At 51.3% G+C, this 21,778-nt stretch overlaps 1 protein-coding gene across 5 annotated transcripts in view; it reads right to left on the reverse strand.

Moving 5' to 3' along the window:
• Positions 1–21,778, reverse strand: part of FSTL4 (follistatin like 4) — a 739,698-nt gene that overhangs the window by 133,724 nt on the left and 584,196 nt on the right. For all 5 annotated transcript variants that reach the window (XM_069592040.1, XM_069592042.1, XM_069592041.1 and 2 more), the window contains one exon: positions 1,683–1,876. In XM_069592040.1, coding sequence (XP_069448141.1) covers positions 1,683–1,876 — 194 coding nt within the window. The remainder of the gene's footprint in view (positions 1–1,682; positions 1,877–21,778) is intronic.

Raw genomic sequence — 21,778 nt, forward strand, 5'->3', positions numbered from 1 at the left:
GGACAACTGCTCTACTCCGAGTTTTTGGGCACTTGCTGTCCCCATAGACCTCAAGAGGATCACGTGGAGCTGGTGCTGGGAGCTGTCCTCCCAGGGAGTCCCGTGTAGTGTGAGGAGAGCTGGTCCATGCACACCTGGCACCCTGGTTGTGTCTGAGTTCACCACATCCTAGGCAATGAGTGCTCCGCAGGCAAACCATTCGATTTCTTGGAGCCTCCGCTTCCTCTTCTAAAAATACCTAGTAAGTGGGGATAACAGCAGCACCTACCACACAGCAAAAGGTGGCTGGAAGGTTTAAGGAGGAAATAACAACAATAGAGGTAATGGTGACAAATGGATGCTAACGGCTGTTGCCTTCTGAGAATGTACCACCTGCTGGGCACTAGGCTGAGAACTGCACACCTCTTTGCTCATCTAACCCTCCTGATGACCCTGTGACAGTCACAGACAAGAAAAGGGGCACAGGGCCAGGCAGTTGTCTGCCTAGACCCCCTAGGTCCCCGTAAATGCTGGAGTTGGACCTGAATTCAGGCAGTTTGACTGTGAAGTCTGTGTTCGTAGCTACTCTATTGAAGAGTGAGGGACCTGCCTGTGTAGGGCACATGGCAGGTAAAGGGCCTCGCTTAGTGCCAAGCCCCTAGTGGGTGCTCTAAATGCCACGGCCCTCCCTAGCCTGGCCTTCCTGGTGACCTGGTCACAGTTTTGATGAGGTCACTGGTGTGCCCTGTGGAAGATCTTTTTAAAGTAGTATCAAAGGTGGGGAACCATCCTGTATCTGTTCTCAGGGGGCAGGGCACTCTGTGGTCTCAGGGGCAGAGCTGCCCCAGGGCGGCTGACCTAGCCTCCCTCCATGTCTTTGCACCTGGTGTGGCTCTGGGACCCCAGGCTCTCAGACCCAAACCAGCAGAGCAGGAGCAGGAATGCAGACCCCTGGGCCCATCCAGCCTGCCTTTCTGCCACCAGCACCCAACAGGCCTGTCCTACAGCTGGTGTGCCTGCTGCCCTGGGTTGCTCCTTCCTTCTTCCTTTTTGCTGCAGATGCTTATGGCCCTTGTACCAGCTGGTAGCTGGGCAAAGGGCCACATGTGCTGTGTTTGGGAGGGAAGCAAACCACAGACTCCATCTGAGTGTTTTCTCAAAGGGGAGAGCAGTGCTCAGGGGGTGGCCACAGGGCTGCTTGCAAGCCATAGGCTGGAGTGTGGGCTGCTGCTACCCAGGTACCACTACTGGTGAGGTCCGAGGGGGAGAGGACGTGGGGACAGCGTGTTACAGCTCCCAAAGCTCTTGGTGAACACCAAATCTGCTTTCTTTGAACCTTCCTGCTAAGGACAGTAAAGGACTCAGGAAGAAAAGACTTGTTTCCTAATGAAAGCCTCAGAGCTCAGCCTGTGTACAGTGTGTGCTTCGCCAGCTAGCTCGGAGCTTGTTGGTAAATAATGGCTGAAGGTGGCTGGTGGGAAAGAGACACTGACATCATTTTGTCAGATATTTCCAAGTGTTCAACACAAGCTCTCTGACTCCTGGGAGATGCTTCCTCTTGCAGGAGCAAGGCCCCCTCAGCGTCCCATTTCAGAGAGTGACAAACGACTCTTCCCACATGGGTCTGCTGGTTCTTTTTCTACACACCCTGAATGGAAAATTGGATCCTCCCGTAATGTGATTTCACCCCGTGCTGTACCCACCTGGGCCAGCTCAGAGCTGCCGAGGTGGCCGTCTCCATCTGCATCGAAGTCCTTGAACAGAGATTCCACCAGGAGGCGCTTCTGGGAGGTGGGCTCTTGTCTGCTGTCCCCCACGTGGAGTGGCTGCAGGCGGCTCTGCAGTGCCAGCAGGACCTTCTTCAGGCGGGCGTAGTCGGCCACGGTGCATGGGTCACCTGGAAGAGAAGATGGGGTTACTCCAGTCAGACTCCTCCCCCAGTCTTGAGAAGACCTCCCTCCACCCACCACCCATCGGCAGGTAGTAGGCACCTGCTAGACGCAGTGCAGGGTGTGGCCCGAGGACATGAGACCTATCCATGAGGCTGCCATCAGTCCATGCCACAGACAGTCACTGAGCACCGGATACAAGCCACACATGATGCAAACGCTGGGAGGAGCCTGTTCGTTCACCCTGCACATGTTGATCGAGCACCTTCTACAGCCAGACACAGGGTGATGATCAGACAGAATGGGAGTCTTCATCTGGGGAATTTTGCAGTGCAGCCCCACAGCAGCTTTAGGAAAGCTGGCCCCAATTCCACTTTGCAACGGCTCATCTTTGCCTTAATCCTACCTTAAAGGCTCCTTTGGAATCCGTGGCCTCATAGATCAGGGAGTTGCAGTTAACAGGACTAATAAGCCTTGCTTAAGATAATTAGAAACACTCCCAGGGCTGGATTACTTCAAGATGAACATGTGTACACAAGCCCACGACCAAGAAACAAAAGGCAGCTTTTATAAAAGTCAGCCCGAAGCTCACAGCCCATTGCTCTCAGGTCTTTCCTCATGGCTGTGCTTGGTCCATAGCATCCGAACCACACAGTATTTTGGCAAATGAGGCCTGTGATACACTGTGACATGATGTAGTTTAACTGTGCTGGTAACGGGCCATGGAGATGTTACCCACCCACAGGGCTGTGAGCAGAGCAGGTGAACACTCCCTGCTGCCCCACCTCGCCTCCTCCTGGGATGAGGATGAAGGATGTGCCCCACCTCCTGGCTTTGCCGAATCCTGGGGCATGGGTATGCGGTCCTCCTCATCCATTCCAGGTTCAAGCCAGAGTGCTGCTAGCAAGGGAGTGTCTGAGGTCTAGGTCTTTTCGCCTTAATTTCAAGGCCAGCTTAGGGCAGGCTGTATCAGCTCGGGGCTGGAGGCAATATAAGCAGTGCTGGAGAGCCCTGGCTCTGTGGTCTGCTGGGTTTGAGTCCTGGTTCTGTGGCTGCCTGAGTGTGTATCTTGCACAGGGTGCATCAGTGATTTCATATGTGAAGTGGGGGAGAGCAGAGCCTCCCACATAGGGCTGTTAGGAGGGTTAAATAAGACATGCACATAATAAAAGGCATGGCACTGGCCTAGCACTGACTGAGGGCTCATAAAATCATAGCTACTCTCCCCTTTGTCATTATCGGAACCACAGTAGCTGAAGAGCAATAAACAGGGAGCTGCTTGGTGGGGACAGGGCTGCTGGGAAGTCTGTCTGTCTCTCTCCCTTCCTTACTGGACAAGCCTGGATGGTCCGACCACTTTTTCTTGTGCTTGTTTGTGTTTCTAGATTTTCTTTCCTCCAATTTGGGGTCAACTGATTCTTGTCAGAAACAGATGTCTGTTACCATTTCATCCTGCATGTTTATTTAGAAAAAAATCAATCGCTGTGTTCAATATAATCAAATCTATTTGCTCTCTAGGAGTTTCTGTGCTCTGACAAGAATAGCTCTCCCACTCCTCTTTGGCCTGGTAGCATATCCATTCCTGGGAGCTCATAGGGCCTCCAACTGGTAAACCTGATTCTCAAGTCTGCACAGTGAAAATCACGGCTGTGTCCCACAGCCACACTCTTCTGCCCAGGGTCTGTCCTCGGCTTCCTGAGGTGGACAAAGGCCAGTCTGGGGAAAGAAGAGGAAGAGGTTTGCTCAGATCTTGCTGCCTAGCTCCCCAGAGGATAAAACCAGTCCCGGCAAATGGCAGAAGCTGGATGCATTGTATGAGGGCAGAGAGACACTTCAGTGGAGGTGGTGGTGGAAATGTGTGGGGGATCTGCAGGGGCCTGGAATGGAAGGCCTGTCAGGCTTTCCAGGGGACAGGCATTTGTGCCCCAACACTGGGAAGCTGGTGTTCACAGCAGATGGATGTCGGATTGATAGAAGGCTCAGTTCAGAAATGCTAGCATACCATTAAGCTCCCCCTGCCTCCACAAAAGAAAAGAATACATCTGAAGGTTGGAGCAGGCTGGGCCAGGTCAGATGGGCAGAGCTGTCTCATCCTCCCAATCTTGGTGGGGCACAGATCTCTGAGCTGCCTGCTGCCCCAGGCCAGGCGTCCTCACGCAGCCTGACAGTACCTCCCACTATGGTGGCCAGGAAAACCAGCTACGCAGGTCCTGTCGGGTGGGCTGCAGTGCCTCCACTGGCTCACTTCTCCTATCACACCCCTATAGTTCACTGTGAGTTCATGGAGGCTTCTCCACCCTGGCAATGCCCAGCCCATGCCTGCTGGTCAGGAAAGAATATACATGCCTAGATATAAACTCGGCAGAAGAGGTAGGGGCCTCAGTGTCCAGGGCCTGCTCCCCGAATCCCTGGTCTGGCCTCTTGCTAGGCTCATGCCACCCGTGCCTTTTCCATCTGTTTACCAGCATTTACTCACAAACTCTGTGCTCTATGGTGGGTAGTACTTTGAGTATACAATGGAGCTTTCTGTCTTGGGCATCGAGGGTGCCCATGGAAGGAGAGCTAACGAGGCCAAAGTAAAAGAAATTTCGCTACGGATCAGCCCCACAGGATGAGGGATCTGTGGGCACAGGAGGCCAGGGGAAGGGATTTCTGGGTCACAGGGGTCACAGGTATAGGAGCAAGCAGCACAATGTGTCCAGAGCCCCAGGAGGCGGGTGTGGCTGGGCCAGGGTAGCAGGGAGCAGGGCTTGGATGAGGCTAGAGGGAAGCGTGGAGCTGGGGCAGAGTGCCAGGCCCAGCAGACTGCACTTTGCCAAACGTCCTCTGTCCTTTCCTACTGAGGCCCTCACTGTGCCTGGCTGCTGCTGGGCATGGAGGTCCTAAGACAAACCCCCTGCTCCTAGGTCCTGCTCCTAGAAGGTGACCTGAAATCCTTCTTTTATCCCAGGAGCAGCTTTGCTTTACGAGTCTCAACCTGGAATAAATAAATCATTGCCTCAAAGTTCCCGGCTCCTCTAATATCTGTGTAGCTCTATGGAGGCGTGAGCCTCAGAGGAAGGGCACGTGATGGTGGCGTTTCTGCGCCCGTGGAGATGGCCACTTCAGCTTCCACAATTCAGCCTCTTTCAAGACTTTTGAGGCTTCTCAAAAGCCGTCCCTTTTGGTCTCTAGGATGCATAGCTTCTGAGAGAGGCATGTAAAAGTGCTAGTTTACCAAGTCCCAGCCTTACTTTTTCATTCACAACCTCCCGATCACACGGTGGGGTCAGATGTAATGGCTCCCCGAGGCGGGGTGTGGGCACCTGTGAGTCCTTGCAGAGCTGGCCTTCAGCTAAAGGGTCTCGCTCTGCTGCCAGTTTGAAACCTCTGTCTTAGTATAAAAGGAACACATGCATCAAAACAGCAAGAAAACACTTGGAACGTGCAGATAAATATAAAGGAAGAAAGTAAATTACCCATGATCCCTTTTCCAGAGGTGGCCAGGCCGGGGGTGAAGCCTAGCCTTGGCACAGGCGACCCTGAGCCAGGAGCCAAGCTAGCAGAGCCCTGGCTGGCCTCACGTGATGCATGCGTCCTGAGGCCTGGCCCATAGCCTCTGTTTTCAGATCTCCCTTCCTCTTAATAAACATAGGCAAGAGCTTCAATACCCAAAGGTTGGGTGCTTCTCATTATTATGCAGGTCATTTCCGGCCACCCACCTGGCAAGCCGACTGGGGACTTGAGGAGGCTGGGGTGTGGAGGGAAAAACAATCTCAGCAGCACTGGCCACACGACTGTGCTGCATGGGGGCAGCGTTTACTGCTCCCCTCAGTGTTCTTTACCCACATCTCTGCCTGACCTACTCTTCATTGCATCTTGGCCACAGCTGAAATAGCGCCTGATCTAAACTAGCCCTTTGGCTTCATAATTCTCTGTGCTCTGCATGTTTGGGGGTGGGCCTGGTCCCAGGGAGGGACCCTGCCCCTTTGGAGGGAAAGTCCCTGGAGGGGAGTATAGCAGAGGCCTGGGGACCACAACACTCTTCCCCAGTGCCCACGTGGGGGCTGACCACGATGATGGAGAGTGGGCTGACTACAGGAACCTGGATGGGGTGTTGTCAGTGCCGTCCACATCCCGCTGTGGGACCAGCCTGGATAGTTGCGCACATGGTGGGACAGTGTTAAGTGCCTGCGAACCCGTGGTTGAGTCCTGCGGCTCCAGGGCAGATCCTCTCATCAAGAAGCCAGGGTGACTGGGCCACCCTGTAACAACCTTTCCTGGGGTCCTCAGGTAGAGACAGGCTTCACCGTGGGCTGCGACACCTGACAGCAACTCCACTGATGACAGTCACTGCAAGGCTGGACGGAGCACCGGACAAGGTGTCAGGAGAGCAAAGGAGAGCAAAGGCTCTGCCTCTGAGTGGCTGTGAGACCCCAGGAAAGGCAGCCACTCCTGCCTCTCTTGCCCCCATTTCCTACCTTAGAATGGGGACAATAAACACCTCACAGGAAGCATAAATAGACCTCGCAGTGTCTGCGTGATTGCCAGGCCCGAGGGCCTCTCTGCACGAAATGCCCTACAGGAGCCCCAGGGTCGGGTGCATTTGTCTCTGGCCCCTTCACTGATGCCCAGCGCCTAGCACAGGTGGCCACTAAATCGGTGGAGACTTCCTCCCACCTACCCATCTCCATGAACGTTTCTGCTCTGGGGCCTCTTGGGGAGGGAGGCTCATGTCCTCCTGCCTGGCAGTGATGAGAATCCCCAACAGGCCCTCTGAAGGACCCAGCCATCCTCCGCTGGCCGCGGTGTCCCCCATGCAGCAGCACTGGCCCCGCTTGGCCAGGCCCTGGCACTGGCCTCGGGCTTCCTGCTGGCACATGTGTGTGGGGGCTCCTCCTGCTCACAGGCCTGTTTTGGCAGATAAAATATTGATCAGCTTGCTGAGGAGCCCGGAGTGTGATCCTATTTTCATGTCAGAACTTGGTAATGAACTACATTTATCAAGCCCGTTCTCCACGAGAAAGGTCAGCCGCGGATCTGGCTAAGTTGTTATGACACCTCATTAATCTAGTTCCTTCAATAATTGTCCCTCTTTGAAGATTCTGATGTTCTCCCATTCCAGCCACACTGCCTCCACTCTGAGGGAGATTATTACAGCAGGAGCACAGGCACGTCCGCATTTAATTTTTTGAGCAAAGAGATAGGACGCAGGTAGCAGCCTCTGGAATTGAACGTCTATCAAAGGCATGCTTTCTCCTGCAGAACAAAGGGAAGCCAGGGAGACACTGAATATTCCATCAGCCACGTGCGCCCCTGCCAGGTCGGCCTCAGGGGACGGTCTTCGCTGTGGCAGGCAAAGCTTCTGGGCACAGATGTGGGAGGGGCTGGTGGCTCCAGAGTCAGGGAAAGAGGTGTGGCACAGCATGGGGAAGGAGGGAGAGCCAGCCAGGTAGCAGGGAGCTCAGATTCTAACAGAGAGGGAGACAGGCCATGCGGTCAAGGCCCTGGACAGGCCCAGGGCCTGGATACTGGGGGGACGTGGAGGCAGGAGGGAGGGTGGGCTGGAGACTCCTGGCATTAGGAATAGAGGTGGTAGGGAGACTGGAGAGAGACCATCTCCGCTTGCCTCCCTTGCCAAGCCATCCTCATCTAAAGACGTCCCTGTGCACTGACCCATTCTTGTCTGTCGTGGTCCTTTCCCCAGCCTTCACTCTGTTATTCATACACTGTTGGCATCAGGCTGCCCCATTACATGGGAGCCCCTTGAAGCCAGGGCCCTGCCTTGTTGTAGGTGTGATGCCAGCACCTGGCCCATGCACCTGCATGCAGAAGGTACTCATTAAATGTCTGCTGACTGGACGAAAGTATAATCTTGGTGGATAGTGGCTACAGCCCTGTCCTGAGGAAGGGACAATCTCAGCCATCCTGAGGCATAGTGACTGAGGTCTGGAACTCTAGAGCGACTGGGGGGCCATGCCATCCATCATATCAGCTCCTGGCTGCAGGGGGCATGACACATGAGTGTGTGAGGCAGCCCTAGTGTGTGGTTTGTGTCATACTCACTGCCAGGGGCATGGACTCTTCCTCACTAGGGGGGGCACCCCAAAACCTGCAGCAGTAGCTCCAAAGAGTCTTGCAAAACAAGCCTGGGAATCATGGTGGCAAGGAGGTGGGGGGCCACAGAGAGGCTGTCACCCTGCTGGACACGGGGTCACATGGGAGTGTCTCCTCTGAGCCCCTCTAGGGAACACACAGCTCTTCAGGACCTGCCACTGGACGGGAGGAGGATGAGAGGGTCTGTCCTCTGGTTCTGCCATTGCTGGTCAGGACAGCCCTGGACGGCCCTGGGAAAAGGCCAGGCAAGGGGCTTCTGCTTGGAACAGTGCCCAGGTGGGGAGGCCTGAGGGCAAATTCAGTTGTGGCACAGCTTCAGGAAAGGTTCGGTGCCACACGAGGGTTCTGATCAGTAACTGATCAGAACACAAAGCTGACCCTGGGGACCCTCCAAGCTCCAGGAGAACTTTACATGTGGGTGGAACTGTGGGGAGTCGGGGCTAGGGGGATCCTGAGGCCCCTATGAAGACAGCCCCCATGGCCTCCAGGGTGCTGGCCCTTCCCTTACTGAGGCAGCCTTGTACTTCAAGAGTCCCTGGCAAACCCCTAAATTTATGGGAGAGGGGACTTCAGGACAGAGGTTACTAGATACCATGAAGAACTCTTCTGCCATAAGCAGGAGTCATCTCACTTGGGGATGAGTGTGAGCTAAAGAGCAGGGGATGGGAAGGGAGAACGTGCCTGGTGGGGGCTGGTGAGTCACGCTCTGAGATGCCACCACCTGGGGGAGGGCAGCTCCCTTCCTGAGCTGCACACAGGTCCCTTCAGAAGCCACACAACAGCCTCCCATGCCCTTGAGCCACAGCCTCTGGACTCCAGTCCTTCCTGACCAGGCCAGGTGGCCCAGCCCCTGGGCTCAGATCCAGATCCCTCTCCTGGGAGGACCCTCACAGGTGTGCCCACAGTCTCTTGGCTGCTGCTGGGTTTGCTCACGGGCAGGTTCTGCCCCAACCCCCACCCAAGCATCTGCCTCCCTGGTTCCCACACTGTCCCCAGCTGGCCTGAGAAGTAATGTCACTGCTGAAGACAAAGCTGCCATCTTCACCACCAAAGCAAAAACTCAGCTTAATCGTCTGGCACCAACATCACAGCTCAACATGCTTGTGTTACATGGGCCTCAGCTGCAATGTGGCATTCTGAGGTCTATTTTGAAACTGCTAAGCTGTGCAAAGAGCAAGAAGCATTTTCCTCCCCCATCTAATTTATGAGCCGCCATAACTTTACTGGAGTTTAGCTTAAGAGGAACAGATGTTTAATTTGATGTAAATTCATGAACATTAACAATCTTTCTGCTGCCATTTCTGGGAAAATTCAATTAACAATAAATACCAAAACCAATGGGTTTATCTTTAGAATATGTTTTTGCTAATACGTGATATAGTTTTACTGATGGTGTTGACCAAGCCACAAAATTCTGACAATTTGTAGAGATTGCTAAGCACACATGATATGGTCCCCTCACAACCCCCAAACAGGTGTACTCAAAGTCACACCACCTGGTGATCCTCTGCTGCCTGTCCCTTGGGACCTAGGACTTCTGAGCAGATGGGTCACTGCTGCCATACTCAGGTCCTCTGGGGAAGTGTTTACACCGTGGCCTGAGCTGCAGTTCCTGACTACCCCCACTACCTGCCAGAAAGCAGCCTGCAAATTTGCTTCCCTTTCCTGGAAGGCCCTTTCTTCAAATCTAGCTTTACTGCCAAGGTCCAGCTCTAAGGAGGGGCTCTGTCCATTTTGTTGGTCATAGCAAACACCATCTTCCAAAAACAAAAGAGATGACTCTACAAATGGACATCACCAGATGGTCAATATCAAAATCAAATTGGTTATATTCTTTGCAGCCGAAGATGGAGAAGCTCTATATAGTCAGCAAAAACAAGACCTGGAGCTGACTGTGGCTCAGACCATTAGCTCCTTATTGCAAAATTCAGGCTTAAATTGAAGAAAGTGAGGAAAACAACTAGACAATTCAGGTATGACCTAAATCAAATCCCTTATGATTATACGGCACAGGTGACAAATTGATTAAAGGGATTAGATGTGATAGACAGAGTGCTCAAAGAACTATGGATGGAGGTTTGTACCATTGTACAGGAGGCAGTGACCAAAACCATCCCCACAAAAAAGAAATGCAAGAAGGCAAAGTGGTTCTCTAAGAAGGTCTTACAAATAGCTGAGGAAAAAAAGAGAAGCAAAAGGCAAAGGAGAAAGGTAAAGATATACCAAACTGAATGCAGAGTTTCAGAGAATAGCAAGGAGAGGTAAGCAAGTCTTCTTAAGTGAACAATGCAAAGAAATAGAGGAAAACAACAGAATGGGAAAGACTAGAGATCCCTTTAGGAAAATCAGAGATACCAAGGGAACATTTCATGCAAAGATGGGCACAATAAAGGACAGAAATGGCAAGGACCTAACAGAAACAGAAGGTATTAAGAGAATTGGCAAGAATACACAGACCTATACAAAAAAGATCTTAATGATCTGGATGACCGCGATGGTGTGGTCACTCACCTAGAGCCAGACATCCTGGAGTGTGAAGTCAAGTGGGTGTTAGGAAGCATTACTACAAACAAAGCTAGTGGGGTGATGGAATTCCAGCTTAACTGTTTCAAATCCTAAAAGATGATGCTGTGAAAGTGCTGCACTCAATATGCCAGCAAATTTGGAAAACTCAGCAATGGCCACAAGACTGGAAAAGGTCAGTTTTCATTCCAATCCTAAAGAAGGGCAATGTTAAAGAATGCTCAAACTACCATACAATTGTGGTCATTTCACATACTAGCAAAGTAATCCTCAAAATCCTTCAAGCTAGGTTTCAAAAATACATGAAGTGAGAATTTCCAAATGTATAAACTGGATTTAGAAAAGGCAAAGGTACCAGAAATCAAATGGCCAAGATCCATTTGATCATAGGAAAAGCAAAGGAATTCCAGAAAAACATCTACTTCTGCTTCATTGACTATACTAAAGCCATTGACTGTATGGATCAAAACAAACGTGTGGAAAATTCTTAAAGAGATGAAAGACCAGACCACCTTACCTGCCTCCTGAGAAGCCTGTGTGCAGGTCAAGAAGCAACAGTTAGAACCAGACATAGGACAAGAGACTGGTTCAAAATTGGGAAAAGAGTATGTCAAGGCTGTATATTGTCACTCTGCTTATTTCACGTATATACAGAGTACCTCATGCCAAATACCAGGCTGGATGAATCACAAGCTGGAATCAAGACTGCCAGGAGAAATATCAACAGTCTCAGATATGCAGATGATACCTCTCTGATGGCAAAAAGTGAAGATGAACTAAAGAGCCTCCTGATGAAGGTGAAAGAGGAGAGTGAAAAAGCTGGTTTAAAACTCAACATCCAAAAAATGAAGATCATGGCATCCAGTCTCATCACTTCATGGCAAATAAGATGGGGAAAAAGTGGAAATAATGGCTGATTTTATTTTCTTTGGCTCTAAAATCACTGTGGATGGTGACTGCAGCCATGAAATTAAAAGACACTTGCTCCTTGGAAGAAAAGCTATGACCAACCTAGACAGTATGTTAAAAAGCAGAGACACCAATATGCTACAGTCCATATAGTCAAGGCTATGGTTTTTTCAGTAGTGAGAGTTGGACCATAAAGAAGGCTGAGCACTGAAGAATTGATGCTTTTAAACTGTGGCGCTGGAAAAGACTCTTGAGAGTCCCTTGGACAGTAAAGAGATCAACCAATCAATCCTAAAGGAAATCAACCCAGAATATTCATTGGAAGGACTGATGCTGAAGCTGAAGCTCCTACTTTGGCCACTTGATGCAAAGGGTGGACTCACTGGAAAAGACCTTGATGTTGGGAAAGATTGAGGGCAGGAGGAGAAGGGGGCAACAGAGGATGAGATGATTGGATGGCATCATTGACAAGCTACACATGTTCATCTTGTCTTCGTCTCTGCCTGTCTCCTCCATAAATTATGTCCCAAAGCCTTGGCATCTCTTTCATAAGAGTCCTCAGTGTCTTAGAGAACTGGCCACGGGGACCCACACTGGATGCTGTCATGGGCTATGAAGGGCTTGGCAAGTTCCTGCCTGTCTTTTATGCACGGTGCTCAGCCTGTCTCCCCTCTTCACTCTCTAATCCTCACTCCAGAACCAACAGCAGGCCCACCACACTCATTAGCAGCCCCTCATTGTTCCAGACTCCAAAGAGGGCCTAGCATCAGGCTGGGCCACTGTCCTTGCTCAGCATTCTCTATTCTCTTCCACGGACAATGCTATTCATCATCCCGGCTTCTGAGTTGAACATACAAGACCCACTTTAGGCCCACAAACAGGATTTGCACATCTAGGGCTCCACATGGCCTCTGCCCTGCCTGGCCCAACACACATGCCACGCAGACCACACACCTCATTCCCTAGCTGCCCGCACCAGAGCTGATCAAGGCTGCTCGGACGCTGGGTGGAAGTAACCTGAATTTGTGGACAAAACCTCATCTCAAGTTTTTCCCCAGCATCAGGTAATTTAAATTAACAAAACCACCCAGAGCTTTGCTAGATAAGTGGTACATTTGCTCATGAATGCCTGGTTCAATTGATGTTGCTATACAATCTGCTGTTTGACATTTACAATCCTCTCTTCTATTCCTATTAGAGAAAGCAAAATTGGTTGGATTCCTAGGAGAGGGATCCACATACACTTTTTATGGTTGAGTGGCACATCTATCAGGTGGCCCCTGAGTGAAAGAGTAATGTTTGAAAACTTGAATAAATGCTAAAGCCCTCCTGGAATTGAGAACTCTAGCTTTTACTCTTGCGTTTGTGGGAAACCCACATGACTAGGTTCCCTACCAAGTTACTCACGCTTTCTAGGAGGAGGACACGGGCTCCTTCCAGACTTTGCTCCCCTAATGCCCTGCCCAGAAGCTCTGTCCCCTGCCTGCTCCCCTCCTGCCCTTACCTGCACCATGAGGAGAAGCGGTGGTGCTAGACCAGGGGATGGCAGACGGGGAAGCTGGAGGGGACGAGAGGAGAAAAAGTGAGCACCACCTCGTCTGCTGTGATTCCCCCAGAACTGCTGGGAGGCTTCATCCTCCAGATGCCTAAGCAAACGGAAATGTCCTGCTATTGAGGCTGCAAAAATTTAGTTCCTCGGGGTCAGATGTCCAAAAAATGTCACTGCTTTGAGCCGCTCTGATCTTCGAGTGGCCTCTGAGCTGAGGGGAACCTCGCCCAGAGATGCAGCAGGGTCTGAGGCTGCTATGGACTGAGTGAATGGTGGGGACAAGGTCTCCTGGCCCTAGAGCCAGGCTTACATCCAGGTAAAGGGATCACTTTGCTCTGCGAGGACTCACAGCACAGGAGAAGCACTCTGTAAATGACCTCAAGAAGGGCAGTGCTGTTCCCAGCAGGCGTTCTGAAATTCCATGGGGGGTGTTTTTGGTTCTCACAATGATTGGCAGGGGCCCTGGTGGCACTTAATGGCTGGGACCAGGGACCTTAGGGACCTTGCTCTTTGTAGCACTGTCTTGTCCAATAAACATTTCAAATTGCACCATGGACAGTCACTTTTGGTTAGCTGTTTGGAGGATGAAGCCTCCGAGCAATTCTCAAGAACAAAATCGATGGAATCATAGCCAGTGGGGGTGGTGGCCACTCTCTTACTGGAGTGAAAGACCCACTTACCACTCTTGGGTTACTAGGACCTACCGAGGTGTTACACACAAAATACATCCCCTTCTGGCCTTGAAAAGGATTTTCCAAGGATGCACTTATTCTTGTATATTGTAAATTTGGTTTACATCTTTAAAAAATTTAAAAAAATATATATTTGAAAAATTTTGACTGTCTTGTGGCTTTCAGGATCTTAGTTCCCTGACCAGAGATCGAACCCGTGCCCTTGGCAGTGAAAGCATGAAGTCCCAACCACTGGACCACCAGGAATTCCCTTGTTTACAACTTTATCAAGAATTGTCCACTATTTTGGAGAATCATCCTTCCACACTCAAGGACACATGAGTACTCAAACTGCCAACCTAACATGCCCATCATGGGCTCCATCTGCAGCCATTGTGTTACTAAGATCTGCATGCCGGGGCTGACATCTTACCACTGTGAGGTGGAGTGTGTAGCTGGCATCCAAACAGTTACTTAAAATGCATGCTTTATGCCTAGGACTTTTCTTTATACCCTAGTTTTGGTTAAGACACATATTCATTCAAGATTATACAGGGACGTTACAGGATACTTGCTATGGAAAGGTAACTTCGAGTCTGGAAGGATTCAAGACTAGTCATCTATGGAAACAACTAAAATATGTTTTTCCTCAGCTTATTTTTATCACGGTAAAATACATATAATATAAAACTTACCATTTTAAAGTATACAGCTCAGTGATATTCAGACTATGGTACAACTATGACCACCATCCATCTCCATAACTCTTTCCATGTGTAGAATTTTAACTTTGTCCCCATTGAACAATAGTCACCTATTCCCTCTTTCCTCAGCCCCTGCAAAAACCATTCTTTCTGTCTCTGGGACTTCCATTCCTTTGTGCTGAGCTTAGTTTCTCAGTGTCTGACTCTTTGCAACCCTGTGGACTATAGCCTGCCAGGCTCCTCTGTCCATGGGGATTCTCCCAGCAAGAATACTGAAGTGGGTTGCCATGCCCTCCTCCAGGGGATCTTCCCAACCCAGGGATCAAACCCAGGTCTCTCACATTATAGGTGGATTCTTTACCAGCTGAGCCACCTCTCTACGAATCTCAAATAAATAGAACACATTTGACGAGTGAACACGGGTGAACTTTGAGAACAGTACGCCAAGTAGAACAAGCCAGTCACAAAGACTACGGTATGATTCTGTTTATTTGAGACATATAAAGGAGTGGATAAATAGAATCATACGCTAGTCGTCTTTTTGTGACTGGCTTCTTCTACTTCGCATACTGTTCTCAAGGTTCATCCATGTCGTAGCATGTGTCGGAATTTCCTTTCTTTTTAAGGCTGAATAACATTTCATTGCACACAGACACCACATTTTGCTCTTCCGCTCATTGGTTGATGGACCCTGAACTGCTTCCTAGTTTTAGTTTTTGTGCATAATGCTGCTGTGAACACGTGTATGTAAATGACCCTTCAAGACCCTGCTTTCAATTTTCCAGGGTAAATTCTCAGAAGCAGAACTGGATACAATTCCAGAAGTAGAATTGGAATCCACATGGTAGTTCTATGTTCAATTTTTTGACAGACTGTTATACTGTTTTCCACAGCTGCATTTGACATTCTCATCAACAGCTCACAATGGTTCTAATTTCTCCACAGCCTTGCCAACATTTAGTATTTTCTGTTTTACCGTGAGCGGCTGTCCTAATGGCTGTGAAGTGGTGGCCTTACTTCCTCTGACATTGCTTGGTTCTGGGATTTTAAAGGACAGTGGGAAAGGTATAGGAGTGCGCTTGAGTGTGTGTGTGTGTGTGCAGCCCCATGGCTGTGCCATGTACACTTGTACTTGTGTGCAAGCCCAGCCTGCAAAGGCCAAGCACAGGGAGGCAGAGAGGGCAGGGCCACGCTTTGGGCTGTGGAGCTGCCTACTCCTAGGGCGGCAGCCAGCCGCAGCCCCCAAGGACAGGGCTTCGTGCCTGCCCCAATGGTGACAACAGGTCCTATGTGGGCAGTGCCAGGGCACAGGGCAGGACCCACCTCCCTCCCCCTCTCTCCAGAATGGGGTTCTTCCCTGCCTCTGTCCTTCTGGGATGCCTACTGGGTGGGGCCCGTACACTCTGCGCCCGCAGGTGAAGAGACTGGGGTGGGAAGATTCTGAACCCGTGTCTCACGCGTCAGCACGGCCTGAAGTGTGTTGCTTTTCTCTGTGTTGTCTGGGGTGTGTGCTCAGATGCAGTAATCCTCAGCTTCAGAGCATGCCAGAGAGCCACTGACTTTTAAAGACAACTAGCAGAGATGTTCCTTCTTTGGCATGAGGGGTGTGTGGACTGCAAATCTCTGCCATTGAACTAGGGTCTCCAGGAAAGAACTGCCCAAATGTGAACAAGGTCCACCTTTCCACCAGCAGAAGCTTAGCTGGGCTCATGGGACATTTACTTTAGAAAGAAAGGTATTAGAGGAAAACTGCCTGAGAACATGCTCAGAAGGCAAGGTCTGCTCTAAGTCGGGGATTCATCCTGTATGTGGCCTTGGTAGGGCATGGCATTTTGGAGAGAATTACCTGAACAGAGGCTTTTAGACCTGACGTGACTTGGAGAAGTTCCCTGAGGTTTGAAGATTTATCTGAACCTCTCTGACTTGTATGATTGACAGTAAATCCCAGGTCAAAACAAAGGAAAACAAAACTCCACAACAACAACTCCGAGAGAGAACAACAGCCTTTAGAGAGCTTTGGAGCCTTTCCAGTGCTTGAGCCGCTGGAGGAGAGAGAGCAGGCTCTCCTTTCTGCGTCTGCTCTGCTGTTCAGGGATTATCCACCCTGGAAACCTATCAAAATGCAGGCGGCCCACAGATAGAGCCCCAGAAACTGTTGTCTCCGTGAAAGTCAGCTCCAGGCAGGACGAGTCTGAGCTGATGGGTGGGCCACAGTGGCCCTGGCTCGGTGTTCAGAGCCTGGCGATGGGGGTTTGGGGGCCAACAGCAAAGGTAGGGAGCAGTGGGACTGAAGAGGCATCCAGGGTTCAGCTCCTTTGTGGCTCAGAAAGCCCCTCCCCTGCAGCAAGTCGAGTTATTCCAGACACAGCTCAGCCACATCACTGCTCTGGCTGCTCTGTTCGCTCCCCAAACACTGTGGTGGGATTTGAGGATGCGCTGACTCTCATTCAGTTCACACGCTGGGAAATCGCTGGGCCTGCTCCTTGCCCTGCTTACTTATAAGTTTTCGCATCCCGAGAATGGACTCCTCATTGCTTTATCTGTCATGAAAACGGATACAGGTCTTTTAAGAGGGCTCAACACCCACAGGAAATGGGAGAGACAGGGACATTCCAGGATGCTCCTGAGGATGATGTATACAGCCCAGGGCACCCCTGGGGTCAGGCAGAGCGGGGCCAGGGCCCCACAGCTTGACACTGTCCTTCACACCTGAGGCTGTGACCAGGTGTCCGGTGTGGATCCCCACAGACAAGGTGCAGCCTACACTTGTCACAGGACTGGCATGCTGGGCCTCAACCTCAGGGGAGGCTTACCTGCCCTCTTTTGAGCTGGGCTTTGAAAAAGGTGGGTAAAACATTCACAAAGACCTTTCCATGGAGAAGGGAAAATCTGAAAAGCCACCTGGTGAGGCTCTACACCCGCCACTTAATGATGCTAATGGCTCCTAATAAACACGGAGCTGTCATTTAAATAAGCCAATCCCACTCTCACCTTGCTGTGAGTTTTGTGAGTGTGGTGAGTATGGTGTCCTGTTGAGATTTTCAAGAGCGTGGGGTGAAATGCTCTTTCATTTCCTTTGTAGGCCCTCAGCCTGTCACCCAGGGCCAGGTGCACAGAGGACACTGGATAAAAAGTCCCCATGCAGGTAGACAGATGAATACGTACACACACAGCTGCTGATTCAGGGGTGCAGCCCAGTGACTGGTCCTGTGCTAGGGGCTCAGCCCCTGCCGCGTCCCCCATCCCTGTTGGTCTTTTAAAGACCCCTACACAGTTATGCCCGACCTAGATAGCATATTAAAAAGCAGAGATGTTACTTTGCCAACAAAAGTCCGTCTAGTCAAGGCTATGGTTTTTCCAGTGGTCATGTATGGATGTGAGAGTTGGACTATGAAGAAAGCAAAATGCCAAAGAATTGATGCCTTTGAACTGTGGTGTTGGAGAAGACTCTTGAGAGTCCCTTGGACTGCAAGGAGGTCCAACCAGTCCATCCTAAAGGAGATCAGTCCTGGGTGTTCATTGGAAGGACTGATGCTAAAGCTGAAACTCTAATACTTTGGCCACCTCATGCAAAGAGTTGACTCATTGGAAAAGACTCTGATGCTGGGAGGGATTGGGGGCAGGAGGAGAAGGGGACGACAGAGGATGAGATGGCTGGATGGCATCACTGACTCGATGGACATGAGTTTGATTGAACTCTGGGAGTTGGTGATGGACAGGGAGGCCTGGCATGCTGTGATTCATGGGGTCGCAAAGAGTCGGACACGACTGAGCGACTGAACTAAACACAGCCTGTCCAGCATAAATAATAGGGCACAGACCCTAAGAACACGGGGTAAAGGCTTTAGCATGGTGTAGTCCAGACTCTTCATTGCACCGACACAGAAACTGAGGCCAGGAACAGTCAGGGTCTGTCTTGGGTCCTAGGGTGTGGGTGATGGACCCAGCTTATCACCTGCCTGGTGTTTTGTGCCCATACCCTTGGGAGTCTTTCCTGACCTAGCTCCACCTCCGTTCTCTTTTATTTCCAGCCTTCTTGCAAAGAAACTCCACAAGATGTGAATACACTTGTGGGGAAGGATGAAGGAGACAGTGGTGGGGGAGAGCATGGGATTTTCTGTAGCATGAGGGGGAGGTGGAAACCCTGCCCAGATGTGAGGCCTCTTCCTGGGCAAATCTTATTATCACCACACACTGGCAGGTCTGGTCTTTCATGGCCAGGAGCCTTGGCTCAGAGCTGCTCTTAGCAAGCCTGAGGGCAGAATGGACTGGACTCACCCTGACCTGAGAGGGGTCTTCAATGCCCTGTGCCTGACCTCTGGGGCATGAGAAGACCCACGCCCCACCCAAGTGCCAGGGAATCACCAACAGCAGGAAGAGCTGACAGGAGACATCTATTTTCTACTCCACTAACAATTTTTACTGTTTCCGTTCAAAAGTCTCTTTTCCTCTGGGTGTAGAGCCTAGAAAGGGCCCAAGTTAGAAGCTGATGTTGTAATCTATATACTATTGCTATATATTGTTGCTTTGTGTTCTAAGTGATAGGGACAGAGTAAAGGGACAAAGCAAGTGATTAGACAGTTAATCCCACTAAGGGACCGTAAGTAAAGAAAATATGGGAGACCCTATAAGTTAGTGACCATTCAAGAAAGCCAGTTTGCTTCACCACAAAAACAAGCAGGCTTGCTTCGCAACAAGACCTGCTGCAGAACCACGAGACATGCCCCCAAACAATACAATAGCGGCGGCATGAGACCCATATAATTCCTAGGACACATTCCTCTGCACACACTAAAGACAAAAATATAGCGAAAACGGACACTATATTGAAGCCTGAGATGATTTACTGAATTTCAGTCCACGTTAACACCTTTTGGTTCATGCCATCACACTATGACAGTCCTGGCTTGACCATGTAGAGACAAGAAAACTCCCCTGCCTGACGTGGAGGAGGAGCTGACGATGGAAGCTTGACCTCTCCTCAAGGATGAGGAAGAAGGTGGTCTTCTCCCCCTCCCCTTTCCTCCTTGGATTTATAAAACTGCAGCTCGCTAAGTTCTTGGGGCAGCACCTCTCATGTGCTGGCTTATAAACCTCACAAGTGGCCCATCTATCACTTTGCCTCTCGCTTAAATCTTTCTGGGCTGAGACATAAAGCGCTGGAGCTCCTCAGAGCTCCCCCGCCGAGACACATTTCTGTGGTTTCGTAAGTGCAGTGACATCACAGCCGGCCTGTGTCTGCCACACTCACTGGGTCACTTTCTTCCACGCTCACAGTTTCCTTAACCCTCTGGTCTGCGCTCCGTTCCCCAGTGCACCCCCTCTTCCTGGGGCCTCCTCTAAGTGACAAGGCGGCTTCTGTCTCTGATCTGGTTTGTCGCATCTGTTCCTCTTTCAAAAGGCAACCTGAATAGGGTGATGCTTGGATGGAGACTTGAATGGGGCATTGTGTGGGGGTGCTTCTGGGTACTGGTCAGGAGATGTGTTTTCTGTAAAAACACATTGGCTCTACACTTACGATTTATTCATTTTCTGTCTATGTTATACTTCAACAATACACTTATTTAAAAGCGGCAACCTGACAGTTCTCAATGTCTGTTGCCTCGGGTGAGGTCTTTGTCCTTGGCCAGGCACCAGTCTGGGTACACAGACAGGGAGTGGGGCTCAAGGAGGGGGTCTGTGATGTGCAGCAGCTGCTTGCCTGGCCACTCAAGCTCTACCCTGGGGCGTGACTCTGGCCTATATAGCAGCCTGGGGGCCAGGTTGCCTACCTTCCCTGGAGGTGTGGTTTGTTAGGTCCTCTGGCCTGCGTCTCTGTGGAGGGGTTGGGGTTTGCAAAGGAGCCTTAGGAGTATGAATGGAAGAAGCTGAGGCCAGGGAATCACCAGTTCCTGGGGCATCCTGGCATCACCCCTACACTTGGCTGGGAGCTCAGTCTAGCAGCTGGGATGACCCCTCACAGGCCCTTGGGCAACACTCCAAGGTACCCCTCTGTGGACGCTGGCTCACGTTTCAGGCCCAGCTGGCAGTGGGTGGCTCTTGGCTCAGAGCTATTGCTGTGGAATCAATCTGTTCTCGGTGAGGGCTCACCAAAGGTTCCTGGCATCACCACGGCCTCCTTAGAGGCCCCTGAGCGCACAGGGCCAGTGGGGAAGGACTTGGAAACCTCTCACAGACCACAGCCGGGCCTGCTCTGCCCCCTTGTCCTCTACCGGGTTCCCAAGTTGCTGAACTGAAATGAGGGCTCAGGCTCAGTTGGGACCGACCTCGGTGGCCCTGGCTGTTTAACTCGTGTGGCCCAGAAATGGGCATCAAAGGTGTTCTGCTCAGAGGGGAGTGAGAAGGACCCTTCTGCAACCTCACCTCATGGTCCAATTGTGCCCAACTCACCATCGATGACAGCGGCACAGCAGGCCCAGCCATACCCTCCTCTCCCCACATTGCTCCCGTCAAGGCCCTGGCCTACCCTCGCAGGCACAGCTCAAGTCCCCTCCTGGAAAGTTGTCCCTGGCCAGTCCCCTCCCCCTCTTCTGTGGCAACTAGGGTCTGGACACTGCACCTGACTTTCAGCACGAACTTGCTCTCCAGTGGGTGGTACACCTGCCAAGCAGATGGCAGCTGCAGGGGCAGGAACGGTGTGGGCCCTCTCTGCACTTCCAGCACCCACCATGCCCATGCGGGATGCTCCATCCCTGGGGACGGACTAATTGGTCTTCAGCAACGTGACATTTAGATAATTTACATCCAGGGAGCAAAGGGCGGTTGACTCCACAGCGGGAGATAATTTATAACCATTTTGGATGTCTGGCTTGGCAGAGACGGGCAACCTCGTCACTTACCCCTGTTCTGTGAATTCACGAGCTCATGAATTACTGCCTGGCTTACTGTAACTCTGTATTTCACGCCAAATGTAGGCCACAGGGGCACTGGGCAAAGAGTTCTGAAAACCCCGAACCAGGCGGCATCCCCACCCCTGCTCACTGAGAGGCCCCAGAAAACACGCTGGCATCCTCCCCAGTAAAGTTGTTCAGCTGGGGAAGGAGGGAGGGATGGGCTGTGGGGAACGAGCACAGCCAGCCCTGAATAGTCCCTGGGTCCTGTCCCCATTCACTCAGTAGACACACAGACACTCGTGGTACACTCGTGGTGCACTCGGGGTGAGGGTGTGCCAGCCCTGGGCCAGGCAGTGGGGCACAGAGGGGACGAGGCACAGGCCCTGCTCTCCAGAAGGCCAGGCCACAGGACATGAAAAGATGAACAGCACAACAGGGCTGCCTCCTCACCTGCAGCGGGGCAGGCCCCAGGCAGGGGGTGGGGTGAGGGGTTGCAGCCCATAGGGCTCGACTCAGGGCAGCGTCCTTCCCAGTGAGGCTGACAGCCCTCTGCCTGCCCTTTCAGGAGTGCAGAGATGGGATAGGCATGCCTGGTCCCACCTCTGGACCAGCTGCACAGGCTCAT

Source organism: Ovis canadensis, chromosome 5, assembly GCF_042477335.2.
Source record: "Ovis canadensis isolate MfBH-ARS-UI-01 breed Bighorn chromosome 5, ARS-UI_OviCan_v2, whole genome shotgun sequence".
Classification (NCBI taxonomy): domain Eukaryota; kingdom Metazoa; phylum Chordata; class Mammalia; order Artiodactyla; family Bovidae; genus Ovis; species Ovis canadensis.